The sequence below is a fragment of the Sabethes cyaneus genome, chromosome 1, assembly GCF_943734655.1.
Source record: "Sabethes cyaneus chromosome 1, idSabCyanKW18_F2, whole genome shotgun sequence".
Classification (NCBI taxonomy): domain Eukaryota; kingdom Metazoa; phylum Arthropoda; class Insecta; order Diptera; family Culicidae; genus Sabethes; species Sabethes cyaneus.
The window spans coordinates 172,859,610-172,870,665 of record NC_071353.1 but is presented as its reverse complement, the minus strand read 5'-3'; the positions used below and the strand labels follow the sequence as shown (position 1 = coordinate 172,870,665).

The following is an 11,056-nucleotide window of genomic DNA, read 5'->3' as shown; positions in this document are numbered from 1 at the left end:
AGTAATCACTACTCGGAAAGACCTCGGTTGTATGTTGACAGGGAAAAGGGAATCACGGGAATCATCCTCCTTGCGGCAATATGGAATGCTGGACAATGCTGTCACTTTGGTCTTCCGGTGAGATAGGGATACAGATGGTCTGGTTCCAACACTATACAGAGTGACGCCATTTTATTGGCTGTACGTTCCTATAGGCATGGTTTGGTCCATCGCTGCAGCGTGCGGTTGGCCAGACTGGTCCCCGCCAAAGGCGCTAGCTCTTGGTGCGCCAAAAAGGCCTACATTTCAGTAAAGCATTAGCAGTAACTAGCTACATACTTTCTTCACCAGCAGAGAGCCGAGGTGGCTCTTGCCGTATCAAGAAATTCTCTCAATTGTATTCGGTCCTGGGCTACTCGTCACCAATTCGTTGTGCGTCTCGACACACGCAAGTCGGTTTCAATCTGGTGGAGCCATCCAGCACGTTGAGCCCCTCTATTCCTGGGATCGGTGAGGTTCTTGAAGAGAACGGATTTCACTACATAGTCGTCCGGCATTCTTGCGACAAGGCCAGTCCACCCAAGTCTCCCAACTTTCGCCAGTTGTACGATTGGAATCTTTCCAAGTAGAACCGGTCGAACTTAACCTTCGCTTCGGGCCATCTTAACCGTTTAGCTCAGTGGTGCCCAAGTATGTTCTAATGGGGTATCTAGCCATAATGGCAATGCCGTGCAGAACAGGCATGTGGGTGGCTTCATGATAGGGCTACGGTGCGCTTTACTTTCCTCAGCCAGTCTGGCATCACTGTGCTCCGTGTCGCTTATGCACAGAAAGAGAGCAGAGAGATTCGTCGACAAACTTGTTCAAACATGTTCAGTTTTTCATCATTACTTCTCTTCCCGCCGACGCGATCAGAAGGTTTCAATAAACTACCAGTCTTATTCAGTAATTAATCTGCGGCGTTTTATTTTGCGCACCTTAGGGCCTTGATCTGACCCGCTGCACTAAGAGACATTTCTACCAGTCCCTTGAACTTCGAGCTCTAGACCATTACGTCCTTTTTAGCTCGAACCTCGGTTAACCACCTATACTTACTATACTTTACCAGCCGAGAGAGTGGCTCTTGCCGTATCAAGAATTCCTTTCTACTACACTCTGTCCTGTACCGGTCTGATTAGCGTTTTGTACATCGTCAGCTTTGTGCGGCGGTAAATGCTGCTTGGTCAAAGCGTCTTGCGGAGGGAAAAGTATAGGTTCGAGTTCCAGCTTGAATGTGCCGTTGGATCTGCTTACTCGTATTTTTGTCGGCGGTGACCAGAGATCCGAAATATTCGAACTGTTCAACCACTTCCAGTTCATCGCCGTCAATAGTCACTGTCCGTGGGAGGCAAACGTTACTTTCTCGAGAGCCTACTTCCTTCCTTCCTATTCACTGTTCTTTTTAGTCTAGCGTAGATTGCCTCCGCCGTCCCACGGTTTCTAGTAATGATGTCGAGGTCGTCTGCAAAGGCTAGGAGTACTCCCGACATTCCTGGAGTATTTGTCCGAGAGTAAAAATTTGGTTTGTAGTAGCACGGGCCCCCATGAAACCCGCATGATACTGCACTACGAATTCTCTTACTATTGGGGACAGACGACACATCTGGGAGAGTACCTTGTGAGCGGTGTTGACCAGCTAACCGATCGCCCTTTTTTCAGACCAGAACAACAGACTACATCTTCCATGCACCCCTCCGGTAGTTCCTCCTCCTACCAAATCCTTGAAATCCTTCAGTAAAGTGCCGTTACTAGCGGTTCTTAGCCAGTTTTGTAGAGTTCTGCTGGGAGTCGGTCCTTTTCGGCGGCTCTATTATTACTCAGTTGCCACGGGGTTAACTTCCGTTGCGTCTCCTGTTGCTATATTTTTGTTTATTTGTATAAAAATATCAACTGGCCTTTTGGCCCTACTGATACGTTTCAGCGAGTTTTCAGCGTTGCTCAAAGTAAAGCAGCTGAAAGGGGTCGTTCCAGGGCAATCTTCGAAGTGCGAAACGTATGAATCTGCGCTGCACTGACTCGATTCAGTCAACTCCATTTTGGTAATAAAAACTCCACACTGGAGCGCAGTACTCACGATTGGACCGGACAAGAGCGCAGTAGAGAGCTTTGAGGTAGTAAATGTCGTAGAAGTTTTTGGTGATCCGCATGATAAATCCCAGGTTCCTGCAGGGCTTGTCGACAATAAATGCGAAATGCTGGTTGAAGTCAAGCTTAGAGTCGACCAGTATTCCTAAGTCCTTGACACAGCTATCGCCGTTGAGGTGCTCATCGAAAAAGTGCTTCACCTGTCGGCCATCTTGCGCTCGTTTGCGATTAGATCCTCTTCCTCGTCCCTACCCATGTTAGGTTTAGGTGTGTAGCCCTTGTGAATTTGGTTCACCTTCTCGTAAAACTTGTGCGGGTCATTAGCCCGGAATATAGTTGTTTCAGCTCCTCAAGATCTCTTTCTTCCTTCTGGCGCTTTTTGCACCTCAGGATCGTGGTTAACTTATTCCGTGCTCGTCGATACTTGGCCAAATTTTTCCTCATGGCAATGCTTAGATTAGGCTGACCAGACGTCCCGGATTATGCGGGACTGTCCCGGATTTGGATGGCGTGTCCCGGATTACTAAGTGTCTCGGAAAATTTCCCGCATTGATTAATTTTTTAATCGAAAAAGTTTCTAAAGATGAAACATAGGAAATAATGATGTTGCATTGCATGAAAAAACTACTGCTGACACCGCTCATCAGCCGGTGCACACCTTCCCCAGTCACGGCCCGCCCAGCCGGCACCTCGAGTTCCTTATCTGACCAATGTCGCTGGTGACTGTTCTCTTCATCTTGAGCTTTCGTTTCATTATCCCGCAATATTTCAATACTGGACGAACCCGGGGATAATTTGATGCACTCAGCTCTTTTGAGATGAACTGAAGTCCATTGTCCATTGTAGCATGAAGACTTGAAGGCACATAGCCCTGTGTATCTCCGAATTCTTATCCGTCATAAAGTACTGGTTTTCACTCGGATGCCAATGAAACAGATTCCGTGCCAAGTCATGACCTTTTATTACGAACCGATTCCAAAAACCAATCTCAAAACTGCTACAAACCCTACCGCGAACCAGAGCATGAAGAATTGAACCCCTGTGTTTTGACTGAAATCGGCCTTCTTTGAAACTTATTCATTATCAGGTCAGACCCATGCATCGCATTTCGGCACCAGCTGGCCGCACGGCCCACGAGACCGGATTCTAGTCTTTGTTTATTGTTTGAGGCTTTTGTTGGGATCCCCATTTGCTCGGTAACACTTGTAGCCATTCCGAGACGGATTCACCGTACAGTACAGCGGTTAGTATTCAGTTTTTTCGCCAAAGCACAAGCCGTGATGCTGAGATCAGCCTTGACTTTCTGAATGACCCTCAACCGCAGTTGACGATCAAGAGTTCAATTCCAACGGCTGGCCTGCGCCTTGCGGACGATCCTGCAGGTGACCGCACATAATTACTTTTATTTCTTCTCCTACATGATGAATATCTCGAAGCCATGTTACCTTAAAGCTGCAAAAAAAAAAATATACCGGCCATAACTGTTTACGAATAATACAACGCTACCAAAAGCTAGCATCCACGGTCACTGGGAGCCAAAATGAAGTGCCCAATTTCAAAATGATCCCATCTTTACTACCGAACTGATTTAGCAAATAAGCCATCTATATGTCCCGCAATCATCCAAAAAAAATCTGGTCACTTTGTAGATAGTTTTTCCAAGCTCTTTTTTCCTCTTCATCGCTTGCTGGCATTCCTCGTCAAACCAATCATTTCGTACGCACAAGGATTCCTTTCCACCTCCTTTGCTGCGGAAAAAAAGCGCTTCTGATCACCAAGCCTCGCGAAGTTGTAAAGTTGATGCTGATCACTGGCCGTTATCATTCGTGACGGTGTCCAGGCTATGGGCCCCGACCACCGGTCTATACATTGCTTCCCTGCCAACCTGGACATTCATATCCCCGATGACTTGATCTTGATATCCCCTGGCGTGCTGCTGTCGTACTTGCCTTCAGCTGCGCCTGAACCCAAGGAACAATTTTTGCTTATTAAACGTTTCACCGACAGCTTTTATTCAGCACATGCTGTATAGCTGCTTTTAAAGTATATCTAAACACCTCTGTTCAATGCTTATACAGTTGGTTTTGGAGAATTTAAACAGCACAGTGCTGAATATGGGCGTGGAAGATGCGTTTGTATGACTGTTATGCAACGTATAGTAAAACGTTTATTCAGTACGCATAGATATGTTTATTAAACTGCTGCTAATGGTACTGAAGCTACGTTTATTCCACAGCAGTTCAACATTTAGACAAGCAAAAAGAATAAAATAGGCAGGAAGTACTTTTATTTTATTTTGTGGGTTTCGTTATTTTCATGTTCACTTTTGTATTCGTATTTTTATAATTTAATGAGAAACTTAGTAAGGAAATCGTTGGTTGACTCAAAATTTATCAAGCCTGCCATTATACTTTTTTCATTCATCCGGATTCGAACTTACATCCTGACGGTCGGAAGCCATCGACGAACACATCTGAGGTAATGTGACATATGACAGGCGCCGAGTTTTTGGCCGATGTGGATTTACCAGTTCAAGTTTGTCAAGCGTGGAACAAAAATGGGTTAAAATACATTTAAGCGCTGAAGAGTAGTTTCTTAAATCGTGTTTGGCATCTGCTGTACAACATTGCTTTAGAAGTATTTATTCTGCACATGTTAAACATTTAATAAACTATTTGTGCTAAAGTATTTCGCTTGTACCACCAGCAAGACCAGCAACATAACACACTCACAACGCAAAGGTTTTTTTTTCTCTTGAATATTGACGACGGTGAGCGGTGCTAGTGAGTGAAATTCACTGGAAACTGGAAATTAAGAACTTTCGGCTAGCTGCGAACATTGTGTGCGATTGTTCAGTTAGTTAGTAGTGATGTGATTAGTTAGCAGCAGCAGTGATTAGTTAACAGCAGAAGTGGTTCGTGCTAGTATCGCAGAGGAATAGTACTTTTGTCACCCCGTCATTAGTTTACGCAGATAATACTGCTTCCTGAGCTTATCGCTACTTTAAGTCGCGGCTCGCTGTCTGTGTACGTATATTTGTCAGCGGGTCGGATTTAGTTTTTTTCATCCAAAAAACAAAGCAGCAGTGGATGACACGAGAAGTGGGGTTTTCGCACACCGGCAACGGGAGCTGGTCAAGCGATTACGGCGCTACCAGCAGTGGTGGTATCGCCACTATGCCACCCGACCATAACAATTCTGGCAGCTTTAGCCCGACACAATTCATCTCGCTGAGCAAATCTATTGTGAGTAACTCGCAAAGCGTCAAGCAGAGCTGGTTGCCTTGGACGAGGGATAACGACACGCCGAGGGAGAAGATACATACCGTCCAGACAACAACAAATAAAAGGATTGCCACGACCAGCAAAGATTCGTGTGTGTAAATTTTTTCTATTCTTAATCTGTAAAAAAAAAGAAATAAAGTGTACCTAATATAAATTTATTTATCTAAATTATAAAGTGTAAAGTATAAAGTGTCATTCAAGTTGTTGGTGTTATTGGCTGCCATGAAGCACTTTTTATTCCACACCTGCTCTTGGTGGTGCTACTTATACGTTTGTACGACGATTAATCGACACATATTTCACAATTTCTCTTAACAATGCAGCTGATGCGTTTGGGCAACTTTCATTCGACCTTTATTCCATCGCTATTCCACACTTGCTCTCAGCAATGCTGCTGATTCGTTTGCGCAACATTTATTCCACTTTTATTCTGCACTTGCTCTCAGCAATGCTGCTGATACGTTTGCGCCACGTTTATTCCATCCTTATTCCACTACTATTCCACACGTGCTTTCTGTAATACTGCTGATACGTTTGCGCAATGCTTATTCCACTCTTATTCCACTTTTACTCCACAATTGCTCTTAGCTGATACGGTAGCTTTTAAGCGACCGGTTTTCCACACCTGGTCTTAGCTGTGCTGCTGATACGTTTGCACAATGCCTGTTCGACTCTTATTCCACACTTACATAACAACATGTAGATGTTGATTAGAAGCTAGGAAAAATGTGGGATATGACGTTTAAACAACACGTACTTCAGCAAATTCGCTTATTCAGCACCGGATGCTACCACACAACTCTTATTCCACACCTGCTCTTTTAAGTGCTGCCGTTTTGTTCCTTGGGAAACGCTTCCTTCTCGTTAACGCCGTTTAATTAATTTCACTTCAAGTGAGCATTTGCTCTTTTAAGGAAGTGTTTATCTTGTAGGGACAACAGGTCTTGTTATTAATGGTGGATAATCCGGTCAAACAAAGAAAGCTTCAAACTTAATATATTGTTAATTGCAAGGAAAATTGTACCATCCAAAGTGCGATATCGCTCATAAAAGTGCTATTTTACATTTAATCGTTTCGGTATCTTCGGCGCACTTATTGCTTGGAAGATAACGAAAAAGTGCGCCGAAGATACCGAAACGATTTAATGCAAAATAGCACTTTTATGAGCGATATCGCACTTTGGATGGTACAATTTTCCTTGCAATTGACAATATTTTGACGAAATTTAAATTTAAAAATCCAAATTGCAAGGTGGCAACACTGGCTTTTAAATTTTCTTTGATTCCGATGATTTTTTCAACACACCTTGCTGATGAAAAACGCTATGACAGGCACCGACATCATGGCGAGAACTGTCAAACCGTGCAAATAAAAACATTACGCGATTTCAATTTTTTATTTTAGCACGCGAATTTTGTTCATTACGTTAATCATAAAGACTCGCAAATTAGGGCAATGATCGTGCAATCGCTGTCCGCTGTAAATACCGCACGGGTAAACGGCGGCGCTCTTAAGTTTTTCATTCGCCATGGACACCGGCTGCGCGGAAAGGCTCCCGGAGTGGCAAAAACTCTCGAACAGCGGCTAGCAGGTATGACCCCGACCGGCCGCCCCGGTCCCCTATACGTAATCTTCATTTCGCTTGCTTTTTGTTTTTTAGAGGAACGGGCTGTCGATCCGGAGGTGGCCCGCAAAATTAACATAGGATTTCCGCATTTGAAACCTGCCCGATCGGACTTGCTGAAGGAGCGATTGACGCACCTTAAGGCACAACGTGCCAACCCAGAGCTGGAGAAAGCATCCCGCACTCAAAGCCGTAAGTAAAAAAATGGTTTTGTTTTATGCGTATCAAAGTTTACTGAAAAAGTTCTGTAATTTTTAGTGGCCCTCGATCTTAAACAAGTTAAAAATGATTGGCTCAAAACTAGTGGCCCGTTTCACGTGAGACGACTGGCGGAACATTACGGAGTGTTTGAGCATCTGTTCGGAGCGGCGTACTTTCTGCCTAGAGTGGAATTGAAGGTTTCCTTTCCGAATGGGGACACTGCGAGTCCGGTTTACTACGGGAATGTGTTGAAACCGTCGGAAGCTACCCGGCAACCGGAGGTTGTATTCGATCCGAACTTTGACTTCCAGTCAACCGGGGCGAGTGTTAAGACCGATTCCTGGTGGACGCTTGTTTTGACCAACCCGGATGGTCATTTGAGTGATGGTGAAGCCGAATATTGTCACTGGTTTGTGTAAGTTGACTGCCTGAAAGCGTTAATACTGTTGTGGTGATGCTAAATAGATACGTTGTTTTATAGGGCCAACATTCCCAATGGAGACCTGTCGAAAGGGGACAAGATTATTCCCTATCTGCAGCCGATTCCACCCAAGGGTACGGGTTTTCATCGGCATATATTCGTTTTGTATAAGCAGGAAAAGCGGTTAGACATGAGTGAGTTTAAAATTGATGAGAAAAATGTGGATCTAGCTGCTAGGACGTTCAGAACATTGGATTTCTATCGGAAATATCAGGATGATATAACCCCTGCGGGGTTAGCCTTTTTCCAATCCGATTGGGACAAAAGTTTGATAGATTTTTATCACAACGTTTTGAGTAAGTTTAGCAAGTAACAGTTTTGCGTTATAATTTTTAATATTTCATTCAATTTTTTAGATATGAAACATCCGACGTTTGAGTACGATTTCCCTGAGCCTTATTTGCGTGACCAGGAATGGTTCCCGCTGCGTAAGCCGTTTAACCTGTACATGGATAAATACCGAGACCCGAAGCAAGTTTCTAAAGAATATCTAGCGCGAAAGCTTGCCAAAACACATCCATTCAATGGACCGGAACCTCCACTGCGTTTCCCCAGCGCTCATCCTATTCGTGACGTTCCGTCGTGGCTTCGAACGGAAATTAAACGCGATCGATTAGGTTGGGGAAGAATTAATGATGTGTAGACGAAGAAGCTGCCGGCAAATGTCGGCTTGTAGTGCTGTGCGTATTAGCGCAGTAACATATGAGAAAGATAAACAAAAAAATATGAACAGTTAAAGCTTACGTGACTATTTTTTTGCTAGCTACTTAGTAACAATACAATGATTAGATTGAACAGCGTTGCACAACGCAAGACGCCCATTTATTTCCTATCTCAAGAAGGAAATCAAGGTTGAAATCACTGGTGGCCAATCGGTAATTGGCCCCGTTTGTTGTTTATCAAAGAAACCATGGCAACTGGCTAGCAAGCAAAATGTAGACAACTATCCGTACACTGGAATTTTCAATTCCAAAACCGTTCTCGTTAATGTGAGCTTGTCTTTTCGAGCGAATGCAGCGCGCACATCGAAGAAAGCAAGCATCGCATGTCCAAACAAATTAGCATCTAAAACGCACAGCTAGCATCTCTAATTGCGACTACAACAGTGTAGTGTATAGAAGACCGAGCAACAACAACAAAAAAAGGTTTTGCTTTGATCAGCTTTTTTTTCTGCACCACCAACAAAGCAATGAATGGCATTATGAAGTGAACCGCAGCAGCAGAGTGATGATGAAGAGTTTGCACATTATCATAATTAATTTAAGCAAAATTCCCATTTCCGCAGTAGTAGTAGGCTGGGTGCAGCTAGCTGGTGCGTTTTACGTCCGTGGCGAAACAGAAACAGAGTGAAGCGCAGGCGAAATGAACGCTTCATATGGGGCAACCGCAATCAACTTTATACTGTGCTCGCTGCTGCTGCATTCGAAACGGTGGGCATGCTTTCTGTGCATTTAATAATGGTTATAAAAAAAGTAGATTCTGTAACTTAATTTACAAATAATTAGCATTTCTCCGACTCTCCGAGTCTGCTTAGTTTTTGCTGCGTCTCGTGGCGTGGTAATGGCACGCATTGCATCGGTCTTTCCCCGCCGCCTGAGCTGATCCGGCAGCCCCGCGGCCGACGGAACGGTTATTGTTGCCGATCGATATGTAGTATTAGAGATTCCATGTACTGCCCTGGCTGGCAGCATGTTCAGACAATTTTGTAGCAGTCTATTTTTATCCCCTATGAAGTAGGCGCCTCGCGCCTACTTTGCTAGTGGATTACAATCAAAGCGAGCGCTTTCAGAGTGAAAGAGCAGTATAACCTAGTAGGTACAGCTTTTTTTCTCATGTTTGCGGGGAGGTTCTTGTTTTACTGTACAGCTCAGCAGCGTTGCTGTGTGTACCCAACCTACTATCAACAGTTGAATAGGCAAACTTTGTTTTTTATTTGCGTGCTGAGTCTGATGATGTTGATGCCACTCATTCCAAGCATCCGCTAGACCATGTTGGAGCGAACCAGGCCACACTTGCATTTTCATGCAAATTTGTGCACAAATTGTTGCTGCTTTGGGGGGATTGGAGATGCACCAGCTTATCAAGCAATGAATATGCACGTATTTGTAGGATTAGTTTCATTGTTGATCTTATTCAGTTTAGGTTCAAAATGCCTAAGGATCATTCAAAACCAAACACACTTAAGCAGCTTCTCACCGCAACTTAAATTCCGACTCGTAAAGAGCCAACGTGTATTTCAAAAGCCACGTTAAAATTAGGATTTGCGTGAAATGGATGGATTATAATGTCAAAACACTTTAAATTTTTTTTGAATGAGTACCTACTACTAGTACAACAACTAATATGAAAAGAATCGAATCAACCGATGAAACATATTTTTCCTTAAACGTTTGTGGGATGTGACGTAGGACTACGTCTTAAGGGCCAAACAGAATGCTGCGTCAAAGCGTCCGTCAGCGTTATTCTGACAGTTTTTCCATGGGTTTACTGTCAAAATGATGCTAATGGATGCGTTGACGCAGCATTCTGTTTGGCTCTTTACGGAGAGTCCTCAACCATGATCGCAGTAAACTTTGAAATGGTTTTTTTTTATTTTATATGAAAGTGACATTTCTATAAGAACGAAACAAAGATTTGTCATTCAACGAAGAAAATCTATGTTATCGTTTCGTTTCGTCGTTACCTATTCCTCCAATGGCAATTCTGCTTAGATATCGTTGCTGAGAAGACTTCTATCCATCCATGTAGATGTAGCTTTTCGACTGTACTGCGATGTAAAATGACAAATTACAGCCACGAATCAGATTCTTTATTGATCACGTAACGTAGCGCAAGTCCCGTAGTTTACAAATTCGCACAAAACTGGCACTTTGCAGAACACACAGGAAGCTCTCTGGGCCTGGCACAGGCTGGCATTTCGATAGCAAAACGTTTGAAGATTCGACTACATTTTTTTTGATTCCGGGTTTTTGGTGAGCGATCAGCTTTGGCTTGGGGCTTGGTCGAATCGCAAATTCTAGTCTACCCAGAGCAACTGACCAAGGTGTTTTGTTTTTCTTTTTCTTTCAGTTTGCTTTATTTGCTGGAAATTTGACCAAGGCAATTGTCGACAATCTAAAACAACCTGAACCAAAAAAGAATCTGGACAACATTATCAATTAATCATACAACGTGACAACAACAACCATATAGAACAATATAACTAATTCAGGTGATGTGACGAACTACAGGAAATTGTGGTAAAGCTAACCAGGGAGAAGGTGAGAAGAGGTGAAGTGAACCGCTGTAAACAGGTAGGTGCAAAATATTACAAATTCACCAGTTAACGTTATAAATTCAGAAGGCAGAGAAAAACGTTTCGA

At 43.6% G+C, this 11,056-nt stretch overlaps 1 protein-coding gene across 1 annotated transcript; it reads left to right on the top strand.

Moving 5' to 3' along the window:
* The first annotated feature begins 6,774 nt into the window (after nt 1-6,774).
* On the top strand, nt 6,775-8,527 carry LOC128743325 (39S ribosomal protein L38, mitochondrial). The gene is made up of 5 exons (XM_053839882.1): nt 6,775-6,979; nt 7,049-7,204; nt 7,271-7,628; nt 7,695-7,990; nt 8,051-8,527. Exons 1-5 carry the CDS (start codon nt 6,844-6,846, stop codon nt 8,335-8,337), a joined length of 1,233 nt encoding a protein of 410 aa, XP_053695857.1. The 5' UTR covers nt 6,775-6,843; the 3' UTR covers nt 8,338-8,527.
* The last annotated feature ends 2,529 nt before the right edge of the window (nt 8,528-11,056 follow it).

What these genes read in the sequence shown, in the direction of transcription:
- LOC128743325 (XM_053839882.1), top strand. Translation starts at nt 6,844, where the DNA reads ATGATCGTGCAATCGCTGTCCGCTGTAAATACCGCACGGGTAAACGGC. An exon ending in TCTCGAACAGCGGCTAGCAG is followed by an intron (nt 6,980 to 7,048) that starts GTATGACCCCGA and finishes TTTGTTTTTTAG; the next exon opens with AGGAACGGGCTGTCGATCCG. An exon ending in TTTTTATCACAACGTTTTGA is followed by an intron (nt 7,991 to 8,050) that starts GTAAGTTTAGCA and finishes TCAATTTTTTAG; the next exon opens with ATATGAAACATCCGACGTTT.